Raw genomic sequence first — 19,433 nt, 5'->3', positions numbered from 1 at the left:
GGGGACAGGCTGGGAAGTCAGCAGAACTTTTAATATCTCCTCTGGTATACATGATACTTACTCACCCAGGCGAACAGTTTCCTACAACAAGCATGGAGTGGCTTTTACTGAGGGAGACACCACGATCTTGTAGTGACTCAAGAACATGCTTATTAACTTCGATAAGTGAACTGCACATTACCTGTATGCAAAGATAAAGATGTGTAAGAATTAGGGCTGCAACTAACAAATATTTAATTTATCACTAATTTACTGATTATTTAGATAAGTTGATTAATTGTTGCGGGACACACGGTCCACCGCTGGCATGCCATGGGGTTTAAATTGGCCCACCAGGGGTTTCAGCCAAAAATAGGATGAAAAAAAAAGTGCATTTTCAATACTCAAAATGAATTATTCACTATTTCTGTGGGGTTAAAAAGCTCTTTAACTACACTATGTTGCCAAACGTATTCACTCACCCATCCAAATAATTGAAATCAGGTGTTCCAATCACTTCCATGGCCACAGGTGTATAAAAGCAAGCACCTAGGCATGCAGACTGTTTCGACAAACATTTGTGAAAGAATGGGTCGCTCTCAGGAGCTCAGTGAATTCCAGCGTGGTACTGTGATAGGATGCCACCTGTGCAACAAGTCCAGTCGTGAAATTTCCTCGCTCCTAAATATTCCACAGTCAACTGTCAGTGGTATTATAACAAAGTGCAAGTGATTGGGAACAACAGCAACTCAGCCACGAATTGGTAGGCCAATTCGTGGCTGACGGAGCGGGGTCAGCGGATGCTGAGGTGCATAGTGCGCAGAGATCGCCAACTTTCTGCAGAGTCAATCGCTGCAGACCTCCAAACTACATGTGGCCTTCAGATTAGCTCAAGAACAGTGGGAACCAGTGTGTGACCTCACAAATGCGCTTCTGGAAGAATGGTCAAAAATTCCCATAAACACTCCTAAACCTTGTGGAAAGCTATCCCAGAAGAGTTGAAGCTGTTATAGCTGCAAAGGGTGGACCGACGTCATATTAAACCCCATAGATTAAGAATGGGATGTCACTTAAATTCATATGCAAGTCAAGGCAGGTGAGCGAATACTTTTGGCAATATAGTTTATGGAGAATCTCATCAATACCTCTCAGATCCAAAAGTGGCGGCTCTCTTTTGTCCGACCAGCAGTCTGGAATCCAAAGTGTCTTTGCTTACTGTCATAAATGACATCCTTACATTTAAGAATCTGGAACAAGCTTTAGCCGATTATCAAAATAGCAGGCAGCTAATTTTCTTAATCAATTGACTAATCTCTGCAGCTCTAGTAAAGATACAGTATATTTACATTGTTAATCACAAACACACATAAAAACATAAGGCTGCTCTCCTTCCTCCCAAGAGGCTAGCTGCTGCTGATTCGCTGTAATAACACACCAGCTGCGGTTTGGGTGACTGAGTCCGTGTGTGTGTGTGTGTGTTTGTGTGTGGGTGGAGCCGAACACTGCAGGCTCTACAGCTGGATAATCATTATGAGCTTTCTGTATGTAATGGGTGTTGGCCCTCATCCACATCGTCAAAGAAAAACATGGTGTCGACATATGCAGACCCGAATTGATTAATGCTGCCACCACGCAGCATAAATTTACGTGTTACGCCTTGGCATACAGTCACACACACAGATGCAGGGACTCTGTGCGGCACACATACCTCCATCGGCATCACAAGGAGGAAGGTTGCTCATAAACAAAGTCGTATTTATATCTCGGTACGTCACGTCTCATGATGTGCTCAGGCTCTCATCGTCTCAACGATGCTGCTCTGTGAACTTGCAAAGCTTTTACCTACAAGATGTCGTCTCTTGTACTTTCAAGGCCACAAATAGAATTTGTTAAGCAGCACCTTTGTCTGAGTGCGTGCAAGTGGGAGTGATTGACTGGGAGAAGGTGTAGCTGTGGAGTATATCAAGGCTACAGAACAGAAGTGACACATCAGTGCTGAAGCTTTCATGCTTTATTACTACTACTTCATGTATATGTAGATATATATATGTATATGTATATGTAAATGTATATGTATATGTAAACGCTCGTAAGTTCTTTCTTCTAATTAAGCACAGCAAAGCCGGCTTAATGATCAGCACCCATAAACCTTATATGTGTAACAGATGATCACAATACAATTGTTCAGTGGGCGGTAACTGGCAAGTGCAGGTATCTTGTGTTGTACTCAATTTGCATTCAAACAGGATGTTAATACCATTAAATGTCCGGTGTTTAGGATTTACGAGGATCTGTTGGCAGAAAATTAAATATGACATTCAGGATTATGTTTTCATTAGTCTTTAATCACCTGAAAGAAGAGAGCTGTTGTGGTTTTGTTGCCTTCGAATGAGAGAGGGAGGGGGTCGTCTTCCACACAGTCGGCCATGTTTCTACAGTAGCCCAGAATGGACAAACCAAACCCTGGCTCCAGAGAGTACTTTTTAACATTTTTAGTGGCCAATGTAGGTTCTCCTCAGGCTTGAGGAGTTAACAGAATATATGTAGCGGGATTTTGTAGTTAGGATTCAAAAAACAATTACTGTATTCTGTTAGAGATGCAGAATAAAAGATGTAATTAGATTACAGATACATCCAGTAAAAAACAGGATTACTACCAGGGTTACAATTGTAAAATGATATATATACTATATATATATATATATATATATATATATAGTACTATATAGATATACTAGTCTGTTACCATGCACAACATCACTCTGCTCTCTAGTTACACCGAAAACACAATTAAGATTAAATAAAGATTACCATATAGATATTTATTTTCTCAAGTCTTTATTTGCTCTATGTTTGATATCGAGGTAATCAAACTAATTATCAAGTTACATTTCTTTCTCATAGTGATACTTGGATTAGGTTACTGACTACATACTGTATTTCAATGGGTAATTAGTAACTACTTGGAGAATATATTTTTAAATAGCCCTCCAATCCCTGGTTCTCCTACACAGTTGGAAGGGGAGAGTGAGGGGAGGGGTATTCAAGTTGGTTGGAGTCTGCAACCTCACTGCGAGACGCTACGGAATCCTACACTCCGATCCTTTAAAGGAGTAATTCCCTTTCTTGGCAAGATTGGATTTGAAGATTGACAGGACATCAACTGGAGCAAGCCAGAACTCGAAAATTCAGATTTCCCAGTTCAAATGGATGCCTTCCCTCAATGTGATGACTTGGGTTTAACAATGTTATTTAAGGTAACATGTTAGTTAGGGAACCTTCCTGTTTCAGGTGTCAGATGATTGTCAGGAATGTAAGTCATGGCACAAACATGAAATCCTGTTATTCAGACACAATGAAATAAAGATCTGTGAGAAAAGTCAGACGGGGTATAAAGAGCTGTGATATATTTAACAGCGTCCACTGTTGCTGCAAGCAAGCCCACGTGCACATAATAGTGAGTGTATTTTCACTCACCCAGATTCATTGGCAGACAGCTATACTGGCTCAGCTTCAGTGAGATAGTACCAGTAAATGTGTGTTAGGGGCTAAAAGGCTGCTCTCTTTTTAGTTTTGTGCATCTGATGCGATGCTGCAGGTATGTCATCATCAGTGTAATATGCACTAAAGGGCACAGACTGTGAGGGACAAGCTAGCAACAATAAGCTGATAGGTAGATTCGGTGAAACACAATAAGAGACATTGAAGGACATTTTGGATAAAAGGCAGAAAGATTAAATAAATAAATAAATAAAGGGAAAGGGCAATGAAAAAGAGATAAATCCAGCAGACCTTCTGAGGATACTATTAGTGATGTTTGACAAACCCCAGCCCAATGAGATTTAGATGTTAAACTGATGTGGATATGACAGTTGACAGCAATTCAATTGTTGATTTGATGGTCTGTGACAGTACAACTGATGTTCCTGCAGGACTTTAGGGCACATTTTGGTTGTATAATGTTTGTTTGTGAAGCGCATTATGCAGTGTTTTGGTAAAATTTGATCAACATGCAATCCATTTGTATTAGTTTTGTTCAGGATTTTGTTAACTACCTGCCTGCTGCTGGGGCAAAAAGTTTATTTCTGTCATCACTCTTTCTGTCATTACTTTCAGTAGTTTGGCTACATTAAAGGTGCAAGTTGAAATCATTCTGCCATTAGTTTGTTTGCTCAGTTAGCCAAGCAGCTAGCCAGACCACTGGGGGAGCCTTTTTGTTTACACTGCTAGCACAGGAGGTTTTCAGGCCCAGGGCTAGCTGGTTAGCATGCTAACTTTAGCAGATATCTCTTGCAGCACAGTACATAAATGTACACAAACACGCAAACACCAAAACTGTTTTTTCTTCACACTGTGTTGAAAATAATTGTTTTAAATAAAAAGCTAACATTCTTACAAATTGCAACTTTACCTTAGCAAAAACAGCTCATTCATGCCTTTTCAAACGAGAAGTAACCTAAAAAATAAGCCCTCGCTCAGATCTATATACTTTTGTGTTGTGTTGGTGTTTGAATGTAGTCTGATTTGACCAGTAGCTTATGGTTGCTAATGCCAGCTAATGTTAGCAAACTACAGTTTGTTAATGCTCTGTAACTGATAATAAAACATGAGTTTGATGCCTTCACTTAGCCTACATTTTAGCATCAGGCTAAAATGCTATCCTGTAATTGCTACTTATTTGTCAGTCTCACCACAATTTCTTCCTTTTCTCTTTTTATTTGTTCTACCTTTGCCAGGTGGTGAAGGTCGTGGGAAGCAATATCTCCCATAAACTCCGCCTCTCCCGGGTCAAATCGTCTGATGAGGGCACCTACGAATGCCGCGTCATCGACTTCAGCGATGACGCAGGTGCCCGTCACCACCGTGTCAGAGCCTACCTGCAGGTGGTGCCGGAGAGCGACATCGCCAACAGTGACCCCAACGACAACTTCGAGGCCCTGGACGATACCAAGAAAGGAGTGGCGTTCGTCGACGGGGAAGAGGTGGAGTCTCACGGTGGCGCCAAGGAGCACGCTCATGGCCATCACCAGAATCACGGGCACCACCAGGAGCACGGCAAGCGTCCCTCGTCGCCGGCCCACCACGGCCACAGCCACAGCGGCAGCAGTCAGCAGCACAAGGCAGGCAGAGAGCTGAGGAAGAGGGACGTGGACAGTAACCACAGCCAAAATGACTGCACCAATGAGCCCAGCTGCACGCTGTAGATGTTGGCTCATTCCACCTGAGTGATAGATTACACAAGGATTGCATAACATGATGTGTGTCACAGCATAAAAAGCTATTCTTCCCACACAGCAAGCCTGTGCACAAATCCAGAATCCCTCAAAATGTACAGTACAACTCATTTCAGAGCATAGTGCTGTGAGCTGTGCTGGGAATGTAGCTTTTTGTCGCTGTGCACCGGTTTGGGCTGCTCACTGTCTGTAAGGCCTGGCCTCACATCATTCAGCGAGGGGGGCTGATGTGTAGATCTAAGCAGCTCCCCTGTTTCTGTTCTCAGCACCGACAAAAGACTCTTGTCTTACTATTAACCCATGCTCTCCTTGTACTTTATATACTGTACATGACATAACCCTGCGTTCACACTCATACTTCTTCCACTGCCTTACTCTCTTCGCATTTGATACACCCTCAGAAGCAAAAAAAAAAGTGCTGTACCTTTTGTAGCTGGGTTTGTGCTCGGTAAAAGAAATGTTCCTTTTATTCTGAGGGTGCGCAAAATGAAACCATCTGTAATTATTTCCTCAGCTTTTTACCAAGAGCCCGAGCTTCACTCCACCTTTCTGTGTATTCAAATTTTGGACATGAAAATGGTGCAAAATCTGTATACACTCACAATTCTGTTTACCCGCAGGGAGAAAGAAATATGCTTTATTCAGCAGGAATTCATCAAGGTCCCAGAGCAGCAGCGCTCATCAAGGACAGATACGGCCTCGATTCATCTGAGTTGGAGTAAAAGCAGTGGCGGGGTGGAAAGTGTGGGATTTAGTCCTCATTCGCTCGCAAGTCAAACAAAACACATCACGGGCTGTGTTTTTTCCCCACAGCGCTTTTGAGCTTCTAAAATTTGCAGCGCGACCGAAAATGTGATTTTTGTTCCCCCCCCCCCCCACTCTTTGTGCTGCAGGTTCGATCAATTCATGGCTGTTCAGGCGCGGAGAAATCAATCGAGTCGTTCCATGTGGACCCCACCTGCTTGGAAAGCCATGAAAAGCTCAAAATCTGCGAACGCTAAATTAAAAATCTCATTTGGCGTGCCTCTGAATCCACTCTGTGACCATAAATCAACAGGAAGGAACGGCGCACGATACTTTTTCCGGAAGAGCGGTGCTGTATCTGTCCAAGCTTATAGCTCCCTCACTCTGATGTGCTCATCAATCATTAAAAAAAAATAAAGCCTCAATCCTCTCCACTACAAGCCTCTAATCCACTCTGTATATATGACTGTATAATATAAAATAAAGTGAGTGCATGTTCAGTAATTTTCTTAAAAACTTTTTCAGCCAACCATACACAAACGAGGTGTGTTAGTTAAGGATACGTTTGTCATTTATTAGTTTGGTTAAAAAAAAAATAGAAAAAAAAGAAAGAAAAGTCCATTCTGCTCTGAATCTTTTTTCTACCTTAGACGTCCTGTCAAATAGAGATCTCGTTTTCTTTTTTCAAAGCGGTTTCGCGTTGCTTTACTGCTCTCCAGAAGTGCTGTACAGACAGATGAATGACACATTCTCTTCATAGCTGCTCAGACAGGGTTTTCCCTAATGTATCTTAGTACTCAAGCAGTGTTTCTTAAACTACTGTACTGTATGTGCAGGGCCGCTAACATGAGTGTCACCGTGTTTTACCAAGCTTGAACGTTGGACTCATTTCGTGCAGTTTGGGACCGAAAGGGTTCGAGTTTTATTTGGTCACAGGATGAGTCCTTGCTTAGATACGCGTGTAAAGTGCAGGACGCTGCTTCACTCTGAGGGGATCAAATGGGACAAAAGTGAATGTGGGTAACTGGAAACAGAGGAAAATGTCAGCGAAACCCTCACATTGGCTGTTCAAACTGCCTCAAAATATAGTGTGCAAAGGCGGAGGGAAAGTCGGAGGGAACCACAGTGCTCCTGTGATTGTCGACTGGGAGGGTGGAGGGAGGAGGGATCAGTGGGTATGTTTAGTTTTTTTTTCCAACAAGCAACTTTGATTTGATGTTTTTGTAGAGAAAGAGATCACGGTTTAAAAAAGGAGGGTAAATGTATATTTCTTCTAGAATGTTTGGTCTCACACTAAGTGTATGGCTTTATCAAAATGAAATAAATTGTATATGAAACAACAGTGAGTGTATGGTCTTTCTGTCCTTGCGGTAAAAAGCTTTCTCTTAGAGCACGAGCTGAAGCGCAGCTGACGCGGAAATGAACAAACTCCTCAGATAGAAACGTGTAGTGACTGTTCACACAAGTCTGTTTATGTGTCCGTCCGTGTGCATTAAGGAGAAACGATATTAGGCAGTTGCCTGTGTGTAATAGGTGCTGCCAAAGCCCCCCTTCCACTGCAGCTGATGACTAATGGTGCTATTGTCAGCAGTGGCAGCAGGATAAATAGCAACAGCACAGGATGAGATAAAGAGGCGCTGTGCTGCGCAGCACTCGCAAGCGTTAAGCCAGGCCAGCTAAATCCAAAACACGTGGCGATGATGTTTCCCCACACTGGAAGGCTCATACATTCATTACCGAGCGACAAGGTCCAGGCACTCCCATCACTGAGGTGATGTGATAGTGGAGAAGGCGTCCTGTTTCCTTCATTTAAACATCCCTAGAAGCCTGCAGGGCTCTGAGTGATAACAGGTACAATGATAGATCGGTCAGTATCCCTGTCATGAGGCATTCAATTCCCCTTAAGTACACAACCTGCTGCCCCATGTTCCTCTCAGACTGACAGCACATGTGATGCGGCTGGCAGGACAGCCCAGAGGTTATTGAGGGCTTCACCTCATTTGACAGAGTTCCTCCATCTTTCGTACCAGTCAAATTATAAAAGTGAGTCTGTTTTTTTCTACTTTTTTTTTTTTTTCTGTAAGAAAATTCCATGAAAAGTCCAAAACCAACAATAAATTAGATTTGCTCAAAACTTCTGATTGTACCCTACTTGCCCACTGGTACCCACTTTTAATTATTTTAATTTTTTTAACAACGGCAAAATAATTTTCTAAAACAGCTGAACTGAAAATTGTAGACTGTTGTCAACCCTAAAATGTTGTTTGTAACAGTGTATCTAAAGGGGCACTACGTACATTTAGAGAAGAAATTCATACTTTTATGAATACTAATATTTACAATATTAATGAGGTAATACTACAAAATATGTATTTTTTTTCCAGTAAATAAAAGTAGTAAATAAGTAAATAAAACAAGCCATTCTCAGAGGAAAATAAGGCCCCAGAACACTGTTTGAAGCTAGAATGATGGCAGGGTCCGCCAAATATAAACAAAACTGTGTTCTCCTTTAAGGTCAGTTGGTTTATTGAGTTTATTCCGTCATGAAAACAAAGACAGATTTATTTAGTTTGTGTAAGCATATAAAAAAATCAGTCGATGAAGATCTTTCGATTCAGAATAAACATGTGTTCACCAACACAACATAGTGCACCTTTACTGCAGCATACATTGTTTGTAGGTGGGATTGACTCAAAATAGCCCAGAGTGCCCATGTTCACAGTAATGAACATGTCAGCCAGTGCAACAGTGTGGCTCACTGATCTTTAATAGTTCATGAGACCCACTGCAGCTACATGACACAGAGAAATAAGATCTATCAGGCTTTGGATACACAGATAAACAAATAAATCAAATAGTGACCAATCCCATTGTTTGCTCTGCAACCCGTGTTGTTGTTTTTCCTGGAATGATGCAGAGATGTTCCTCCAGGACAATCATTTTAACTTAAGAGGCTGACGTCTGGAGGGAGTCGCTGTGGCTGAACGATGTAAATATAGGACCTTAACCAAGAAGACTGTGGTTTGTATCATGTTCAGAACATATGGTTCACAAAGTTCAAAACTTGTTTTCAGGATGACATGGTTATGGTTAAAATAGACCCTTTCCCAATATTAAACGTATGGTAGAAAGCATAATTTCTCACATGTGCAGTTTTTTCTGAGTCACAAAGCAATGACATCACAAAACCATGCATGGTCAGATACAATGACGGTGCTAGAGCAACATTAATGGTGATGCCTCAGGAATAACGCCAACAAGGCGATAATAGATTGCGCCTTGTTAGCAAATGATTAATGATTCACTAATTGTTTTCAGTCTTTTCATGGGATTTGTTGACAAAATTAAAATGATAGAATATATCAGGCCCTGTCCTCCAAATACTGAAACCAGAAGTGCTGAACTCAATACTTGTGCCGCCATTGTCCATCCTTTCATCTTGGAAGGAAAAAAGAAAAGAGAAGGAAAAAAAAAACCTTTGCTCCCACAAACTTTTCTCTGTTTCTCTGTCTCTGTTGAGGACAGTTCTGTCTGATGAAGCCCAGGATAGACAGACACAGCCAGAGCATGCTTCTCCTCCATTTTCTGGATTACCCGGGAAATGGGTAACAAATCCAAACCAATCTAATATGTGATAGGTTTCCTGAAAAAGAGCGATGGTGCCGTCTTTCTGAGAAGTTGACAGATTTTCACCTCGAGGCGCTCTAAAAAGGCGGAGTGCTCTGAAACAAAGATGCTTAGAAAAGCCCATTTTCTCTCTTCTTTTCCTAATTTGATGTTGTTCAGTTAAAATTACATCATTTCCTATTGCTTTTGCTGCTAGTTTCCATAAGCAAGCCAGCACAATAGTTGTTGGAACTTTACATTAAAAATGTCAAAGGGAGACATGGCGAGCTCGCATTTTAACTCCCACAGCTCAAGATTTCTACAATTTCAACAACTTGTCATTTGTGTACACAGCTCCTTGTAGAACGATAAGAGGTTTAAAACAACTTTTTGTTCATTACTCCTGTGAACACACTTTGATGTGTAAAGTCCCCTTTAAAGATAAAATAGTAGAAAGATTACTACTCTGGCCACACATTTTAAATTGTGTATGCTTGAAACATTTTAGTCAGTAACAATAACAGCTCGATAACCAGCCCTGTATTCAGTGCTGAAGGTTGGACTGCAATATGACACATAATCATAATAGATAATGTGTTTTTATTATTGAACAGGTTGAATAACTCAAACCAGCAGGGAGGTTAGGAATATTGTATTGTAAAAAACAACAAGGAAATAACATGAAAGGGAATAGCAAACCTAACATTTGCATACAGTACATGTCAGTGCCTGCACATGAAAAGAAAAACCCTGTCACCTTGTGTCTCCTAATGTAGCAGACCTGTCAGAGGGCTCCTGGTCTCTACACCTGCAGCGGAAGAGTGAACAGCAGCCGAGATGCTTCATTGACATTTTTTTCCTTTGTACCGCGCTGCTTATCAGAGCTGTGTGCACCATGAAGGTTATCACAGCCGTATCTAATGGCTGTCTTTTTGGCACAATTGTCAGATTTTTTCAGTTAATTGACTTGCAGGAGTCTGTGACTCAATAAGCCAGCCATTTGAGAGATGAGTCAATCACATCAATCACCAGCTCATTAGCCGACTGGCTGGTCGGCCGTCTCGACGACAGAGTCGAACTCCTCTCTCAGCAGTTTCAGCACGTTGTCCGAGAACTCGTCTCTGGGTCGACCCATGCCGTTCAGCCGCACAGGCTGGAGGTCCGGGTGGGGCGGGTCGTAGGAGGACGGGCAGTGCAGCTCGTTCAGAGTAAACCAGAGGGCATCTGGATCCACCTGGATTAAGTGTCGGAAAACGCTGTGGAGAGGAGTGAAGATACATGGGGAGAGGATAAGCTCCGGGCTGTATTTTGCTCTGGTGCATAATATCATATATAGTACGGAAACATATCTTCCTGTAATCCAACGTGACAGACTGAGCACAACACTGCAGGTTCACTGGCTTTAGTGTGCAGTCCTACAGTTTTGACTATAAGCTCATTAACTCAACACCATATTTTACCTTGAGGTTGTTTTGATTACCTCCAACAAGGGAAACAGTGGTAAGGTGTAACTAAGTACTGTTCTTTACTTGATTATTTCCATTCCATGCTAAAGTCCTTTTACTTTACTGCATTTATTTGACAACATTTGACTTTGTAGATTCTGAATACAAAATACAAATGAATTAATAAATGGTGATGTATTACCATGAATTAAGTAATTTCACAGTATATTAAAGGAGACCTTTTATGCTTTTTCTTTTTTTACCCTTTCCTTCAGTGTTTTATATTGGTTCTTGTGCATAACAGATCTTAGAAGTTAAAAAGGTCAAAGTCCAAACCAACAGCAGCTCCTCTCTCCCACAGAAAACAATGCTCCTGAAACACCTCGTCAGTAGGCCCGCCTTTAAGTCTGTGACATAACACATCGAACTGCTAGTTGTTAGCGGTGCTGGGTCAGGCATGTGTGAGCTGACAAATCAGAACAGACTGGATACGCAATAGGAGCTAAAACAGAGCATTTCAGACGGAGGGGGTTGATGCATTTTTTGAGGATAAAAGCATGTAAACCTCTAGTACTAACCCTAAACAAAATTATGAACGTTAGCGAGCATAACGTCTCCTTTAAGCGATAACAATTAGCTCCGCCTTCACTAGCCGCAACATGAGTGATGCTTACACATTAATGCATCACTAATTACAACCAAGTGATGTAATACACTTTATTGTTAGGGAGGCCATTCTGCATGATGAGTACTTTTACTTTCTATCCTTAAAGTATATTTTGATGCAAATGCTTCTCTGCCTTTACTTAAGTAAGTTGCTGCATGCAGTACTTGTACTTGTACTTGATCACACTGTGGTATTGCTGCTTGTACCTAAGTAATACATCTGAGTACTTCTTCCACCTGACAAGCAGTTCTGACTGAGTTTACAAGCTCTTAAATAAACTTGATAAAGTGTATGTAAAGTTGTTTTGTAGGTGACAGCAGGCTCTTGTTTACCAACAAGGGCCCTATTTTCTAAAAGATAAAGAAAAACAAAAAAAACCCAAGATGATCTTAAAATCCATCTTACATACCTCATAAAGCTCAAGAGGTATTTCCCAAAAGCATCATAACAGAAGTCACTCCTAAAAAAATCATTGTCTGTGCTATGTTTTCTTTGTATTTATGGTGCTTATACTTTTCCCACAAGCTTATATACAGCAGGTGTAATACAAAAATGATTAAGGATGACGTTTACAACACAAAACCTGCATATTTATGAAACTGTTTACTATCCATTGAGCTTCATTTTTGTGTTGAACAATTTCAAATACACACTTCTTTGTGTACTTGGGATGTTTGCAAAACTTAGACACATAGATATGCAGAGTTACTTTAAAGCAACAAACAGCAAACATTAAGAAGGTCTTAGTGCCATGTGCATGAAGCTCAGAAGCTCTTTGAATTTATAAGATCCATCATTATTGGGAAATGGGGGCTCAACAGTGTGTGAGTCTTTGTTTGAAGGACAGTCAAAAGGTAAGCACAGGATAAGATCTAATGGTAAATCCTGCTTTTCCTGGATAGAACAATTGTAAATGATGACTTATGAGACAGCAGCTGAATTATTTATGTTCAGCCACAGATGTTCATTCTAAGAAGAAAAGAATCTGACCTACTGCAAATGTCTGATCCTCAGTTGAAGCTTTCATTTTAAAACAATATCTCTGAATTGTTATGGCTTTTTTTTATATTATTATAACAAATATAATATCGTATATGTGATATATTTGGTATATATAAGATATACTGTATATATATCATGAGTACAAATGAAACTATAAGCTCAAGCAAGCAGTGCTGCACCTCTCTGGCTCCAGCTTCTCCTTTGTTATTTCAAGTGTACAAAATTGAAAATCTTTGAGTTTTGTGAGACAAAACAAGTGATTTGAAGATGTAACCTAAGGCTTCTTTTGACACTTTAGGAGACAAAATGATACATGGATTAATTGAGGAAAATAAATGGCAGATTAATCCATAATGAAACAAGTAATTAGTTGCATCAGATGCCAGTGGGGACAAGATTCAGAACTGCTAAGGAAAACACACAGATTACAAGGTAGCATTTGTCATATTGATGGCAAGAAGTGAGGTCTGACGTCGGGTGAGATTGTACATTTTGCTGACTAGCGGCCCAGCATCCTTACACATACACACCACATATGTCAGTCACAGTATGACTGGAGGGCCCAGTCTGTGGGAATGACATTTAGATTCAGCCAGAATCAGCCTTTTTCAGTTATGTCTTGATTCATCATGTCATGTGGCTGCGAACATAACAGTGCAAGAAAATCATTTGAACAGTTCAGTCTGGATGTACAGCTTACCGACTAATGCAGATTTGAAAGGTCAGCCAAAGGTCAGGGATTTTTGTCACTGGTATTTATGTCACATTTGACTTTGGACAGTTGAGATTATTTAACAGGGACTTCCTAAAAATGCCATCTAACTCACCAGCTCGTCTCCTAATATAAATCATCTACATTCAATGGGCAAGAAGTGGTATCAAACCCTTGTCTTAAGTCAAACTGATAATACTGCTATGTAAAAAATACTCTGTTACAACTAAAAGCCAGACATTTTAGGTGTTACATTAAAGACAGGTCAGGTTTATTAATACACGACGATCTGTACATTGAAACGGTTATTGGTCGCTCTAATAATTTCTCCTTTCCTTATTAGCTTTGAAGATATGATCACAGTTTTTTATCTATTTATTCTTTTACTATACCATCTCTGTGTTTTTAATGCTGGTCTGCAGTGAATAATATGTATGTTGCTGGGACAGGACACTTGCAATAAAACATTCATGTGAATACCAGGACACAGGATTCCAAATGATTAATCAGCTGAAGCCTCAAACAAGCTTTAGTTTAACTACAGAATTGTGTTTTTGCACTAAACTCTTTAAATGCACACATGACATGCAGGTATTATACTTTGACAGACATGAACAAATATGAACTTGCACTTCGAGCTAATGTAAAATAGCAAAATAGTACTTTCCATGATTGAATTATTGTTTTGTTTCATTATCACTGATGCCTTAAAGGTACCATGTGGAATTTTTAATTCATTCAACTAATCAAAATTTTAAATTGTGGCAGGGAATGCATTCAACATATTTATTAGGTATGGAGCCCCAGACGTGACATGGTCAAAACATTTTTAATTGTGGCCACAATACAGCTATAGCGTGCACACGAAATACTACTTCATGGCCACAAAATACTAAATTGTGGCCACAATTTAATGTTTTGTGGCCACGAAATAAGGATAATGTGCACACAAAATACTAATTCGTGGCCACGAAGTAGGTATAATGTGCGCATGAAATACTAATTAATGATATTAATATAATTCCTGGACAACTGGGTAAGCAAATCGAGTGCACCTTCTTTAGAAACTGCAATAGCCTACGTTTTTTTGACCATGTCATGTCTGGGGCTCCGTAATTAGGCCTTAAGGACACACAATATTTTGAGGTGAGGCACACTGCATGTGACTGGACACATGTGACTGGACATGACTTGTGTTTCTGTTCTCAGCAAGGCACCTTAACATGTAAGCAGCATTTAAATAATGAAGTGTGGTTAAAGACGTGTGAGATCTGGGTTTCAGTGTCATTAGGGCCACTTGTGGGTCGCTGACCCAACCAGCCTTCATGTGGGTTGCTGGGGTTAGGTGAGCCCAGGTGTGAATGGCTGCTAAGCTGTCTGGGGAGAGGACTCAATAGGCGTCTTTATACAGGGCAGCAAGCCGCCAATTTGGCCGTCTTTTTTGCGACTAGGTCCGCAGATTTAGACAGAGGGCGTCAAATTGGGGGTCTGTTTTGGGCTGCCAATTTGCCGACTGGGAGGGTCAACTTATTTCTGCCTCCATTGCTATCTAAAAACAAGGCGTCAATGTGCCGGCAACTGCGTAAGAACGGTGGAGGTGTCGATGACCTGTACTGTTGTGCGACCCACAGCCGGGGAGTTTTAAAACCAGGAAACAGCTGATCACAGCAGTCAGTCCATCACTTCATCTGCGGACTTCAAGATGAGCAATCGGACAGCCACTGAGATCCAGGAGATGCTAGCGTCTCCTCGGTCTCTGTAGCTGTTTGGTTGTGTTAGCTTGTTGTAGTAGCGGCAAGCTACTAACAGTTACTACTTTCAAATTAAAAGCCCCCCGCCAAGAACCCAGTTCTAGACTCCAATGGGGTGCAATGTAAAGCTCTTATTTTGAAGACAAATTTGTTGTGACTGTTCACTGCCCAACTTCGTGCTTCACGTCACATCACATGTTTATGCCTACCCCAGTGGCGGCCAAGTGGCGGCTTTGGGAAAAGGAGGAATTTTACACTTCGCTTTTAGAAAGACGGGGCGGCACATTGCCGCCTTTACCTTGGAGCAAATGTGCCGCCTTTTCTATCTAAAAAGCGCTAGTACTGCATTGTAGGCGGGTGATAAGTGAGTACATAAGTAATGTCTCCTCTGTTCAAAGACACTCATTCCAGTTTGACATAGATGGATATTTTACTCCTCTTTCAAATCATCTGCCTTTTCTGGCCGAGATGTTGACATTGTTGTCCTTAAAGGAATGATTTCTCTCCTTCAGATGTAAGTGGACAGCAGAGACTTGACCTGATGCAACATTATGAAACAGGAGAGCCAACTCCTCAGTAAGTCTCTGACTCTGTAAGGACACTCCCCCACAGAGTTTTAAAGCTTGCAACTCCCCTCCAAACTGAAGAAGCCTCTTGGATGAGAGGTGAAACGTCTTCAGCAAACTGAAACACGTCCGTTTGCCGATGATACAGTACTTGGATTGACTATGTTGTTGCTCATATATAAAATCGTATTCAGTGCGTAAACTAGTAACCTAAGCAGTCAGTTAACTGTAGTGAAGCAAAAAGTACAATGTTAACATTAAAGCAACATTATGAAACATTTCTTACAGCTTCAAAATCATTTTGATGGTACAGTGTACATAAAACAGTCTTGTATTAGGGTGAATATTCTCTCTCACAGCCACTCTGCCCCCCCCCGATCACGTGTTTTTGCATTATTGTAACTTCAGTATGCAACACATGCCACTGTTATGATTAAATTAGTTTCAATTACATTACATCTGACACATTGTTACATACCTGTGGCTGTCACACTCAGAAACTGTGGGGGGAACCAAATTGAGCAAAATGCCAATTTCTACATAATGTTGCTTTAAACATTGTGTAAACTGTTCCCATGTACATAGTTATTTTACACCACTGCAGTGGACTTGATAAAGGGCTCACCTTAGGCTGGCTTCTTGCAGTCTGATGGGTTGTCTACAGCTCAGGTAGGGCAGGGACACCTCACAAACTGCATCCAGGTCTGCCTCACCTAAGAAAACCAAAATGTAAATAACATGCACATTGACTTGGGTTGGCAGAAACAATACATTTTTAGACAATATAAATAAAAGAAATCTGAACAACAAAATCAAATATCACAATATTTTTGACCAAATATCTCAATGTCATTAATGCCACAATATTATATGACTATTGATACTTTCACAAAATATTAACACAATAAGACTTTTGATAAATCATCATCAGTAATGTGGACACAACGACTAAGTATTAAAGTATTAAAATTTTACTGATATGTAGCCGTTAAAACCCGGGAAAGACAATATGATAATAATGGTCATATCGGGAATCAAGCGGCAAACACTAGTATCAACTTTGCATACCTTTTCCCTAAATTTGTCAGATTGAAAACCAGATGTAACTTCACTTGCTGGCATATAGAGTAGCTTGGTAAGATGGTAGATTGGACAGGGAGTAGGAAGAGGTTTGAAAGAGGGAGAGAAGAAGATGAAAGAGGGAAAGAAATAGATCGTGGCTGGACTTTTACCTTTTTCTACCTCCTAATGAGCTGAGAGAAACTGCTGAGACGGCTGAGAAAAAAATTTCACAGCAGGCTGTTTCCACATCTCTGGAATTCACTCACTTCATCTCTCCCCCCTTTCTGAGGAACGGATGTACGTGGAAAAAAAGAGCTACGCCTTCTCCCTCCATCCTTCTTTTCATATGTTCTCGACTTCCTGCCGTTTTATGTACATAGACCCACCTGCCATCATCACCCCTTTCCCTTGCCAGCACCTGCTCCCTCCACCCACTTGACTTCTTTTCCACTCTTTCATCTCCTCTACCTATCCTCTCACACTTTCCCTCTCCCTTCTCTCTCCGTCTCTCCCAGCAGACATTTAGCGATTCCCTAAGCTGCAAACTGGGCTGCCTTTCAAGCCTCATTTCAAAACATGTCTCTCTCCCTCTCCGCTTACTCTATTTGCCAATTCAACCCACACTCGGCTTGAACTGGGCCTGCTCGCTGTGTGTCAAGAATAAAAGCAGCAGTGCACATTTCAGAGTTAAATGGGATTATTTAGCAACCGCTTTTATCTCTTTTCTTCCTCTCTTTCTGTTGCTGCACTCATAGCCTGTAGTCTTTTGTGGAATCAAGGTGCTCAGAGGGAAGCAGAGCAGTGAGAAATACTTAAGAGGAGAGGGCCAGGTGCTGTTAAGATTTCGTGGTAAATGAATAACAGGACGGAATTGGAGCTGAAGCTAGCAGTGGGGCTGTAACGCATTATTTGCTTCAGTCAATCTGTGTTTCTGTCTTTCTCTCTGTGTGACTGAGGCTTGGTAATTGGCTTGCTGCAGGCGTCACAGAGGTAAGCTGTAGCCAAATCGGTATTCACATGAGTAAGGCTGCAGCCGCTGACTGTTTCAAATTCTCTCCATCTCCAACCCCATATCTCGCTCGTTCTGATGTGGAGGAGGAGGAAGGCACCAAGTGCCGGGAAGAAAAATCAAGCACAAGGATCTAAAGAGGACGGACTAGAGTTTTTCCTTTAATGTGACAGTAAAGATACATTTTTTACGTGGTTACGCTCCACTCATGTGAGGGTTGTAAATAAAACATCTGAAGAGAGGAAGTAAAGCTGCCGCAGTTGCCTTTTTGTATTCTCAGGTGGTTGTGAAATGGGTCGAAGATGCTTGTCAGATTTTAAAAGCTATATCACAAGGTACATGACCGGACAGGAAGCCCCTGCAGTTAACCTTGCAGAAATTCTCTGTACTAAAGTGTTGAATTCTAAAGAGCAATGTTTTTCTGCCTGACCTGCACACGCATTGAACAAAGACCCTTTTTCACACATGTTACGCTACCCTGACATTCTCTGGAAATGACCTGGGTGCACTGGTGGACTCAGGATGTTTGAGGGTCAGGGGCGAAACAAATAAAAAGGGCACCAGCTGTATCTGGTGGGGCACTGGTGTGCAAAAAGGGCACTGGAAAAGCACCCTAGAGGGCACTTAGTCATGTTTTCTTCAATGGAAGAGCATCATAGAGGACACTTTATCATGTTCTATGATTCATAGGGGCATCCAAGAGGGCACTTATCACTCTGAGCCTGGGTGAACTGTATGTGTGACGGAAATATCCCGAACAGTTAGCCTGCACATTAAAATGGCTTTACCCTTTCAGCTCCCGAGTACAGGTCTGTACATTGTGTAATGTCCGATTGAGCCCATGTGTGAACAGAGTGGGTTGATTTGTAGAGTATTCACAGCGAGCAGCCGTGTTGATCAGTATAACTGCTTCATACTCGTCCCTACATTCAAATACATGTAGTATTGATATTGAGGTAAAAACAATCATCCTTACAGATTAATCCTACTCCTCCTCCTACATAGGCATCGACCCAAGCCTAAACCAAACAGAGTGTTTCCTGTAGTGAGAAAGCAACACTGCCAATCTAATGTTGTGCACTACTTGTGTGAAGGGGCCTTGCCAATTAATACCAAAGTTATTTTTCTCCAGATGAACTATAGTGTGAACAGAAATGGAACTGGGTTGTCTCTCTAATGACCTGACAATGTGGACACAAAAAGAACTAGGTGCCTTTTCTGTTGGTCCACTTTTTGGTTCACTGAAAGATGATTATGTGTGAAAACACCCTTAATGTAACTGAGCCATCATTAATGTCAGTAGTTCCACCTGTGCTTTTTCTGCCTTGACGACCCAAAATATCAGCTGTGAAAAAGGTCTGTACAGTCAGCAACCGCTTAATGAGGTAAACCTGTACATCTGCTCATTAGTGCAAATAGCTAATCAGCCAGTCATGTGGCATTAACTTAATGCATTAAAGCCGGCACACATACTCAAGAGGTTTGGCTGTTGTTCGAACTGAACATCAGAATGGGGTAGAAATACAATTTAGAGTCTAGAATGATTGTTGGGGCCAGACAGTTTGAGTATCCCAGAAATTGTTGATCTCCTGGGGATTTCACTCACAACACACTCTTGAGTTTGCAGAGACTGGTGTAAAAAACAAACAAAAAAAT

At 41.2% G+C, this 19,433-nt stretch overlaps 2 protein-coding genes across 3 annotated transcripts in view; one reads left to right on the top strand and one right to left on the bottom strand.

Moving 5' to 3' along the window:
- The window catches only part of vstm2la (V-set and transmembrane domain containing 2 like a), a 62,935-nt gene extending 55,636 nt beyond the window's left edge, over nt 1-7,299 (top strand). Inside the window, exon 4 of the mRNA XM_030423972.1 lies at nt 4,716-7,299. Within this exon, the coding sequence (XP_030279832.1) occupies nt 4,716-5,183 (468 nt within the window). The 3' untranslated portion in view covers nt 5,184-7,299. The remainder of the gene's footprint in view (nt 1-4,715) is intronic.
- A 1,164-nt stretch (nt 7,300-8,463) lies between these two features.
- Nucleotides 8,464-19,433, bottom strand: part of tti1 (TELO2 interacting protein 1) — a 31,593-nt gene continuing 20,623 nt past the window's right edge. For both annotated transcript variants that reach the window (XM_030424426.1, XM_030424427.1), the window contains exons 13-14: nt 16,332-16,419; nt 8,464-10,819 (exon numbers count right to left, since the gene is read on the bottom strand). In XM_030424426.1, the coding sequence (XP_030280286.1) occupies nt 10,600-10,819; nt 16,332-16,419 (308 nt within the window). In that variant the 3' untranslated portion in view covers nt 8,464-10,599. The remainder of the gene's footprint in view (nt 10,820-16,331; nt 16,420-19,433) is intronic.

Source organism: Sparus aurata, chromosome 7 (genome assembly GCF_900880675.1).
Source record: "Sparus aurata chromosome 7, fSpaAur1.1, whole genome shotgun sequence".
Taxonomy (NCBI): Eukaryota; Metazoa; Chordata; class Actinopteri; order Spariformes; family Sparidae; genus Sparus; species Sparus aurata.
Note: the sequence above shows the minus strand (reverse complement) of the source record. Positions and strands in the feature narration are given on the sequence as shown.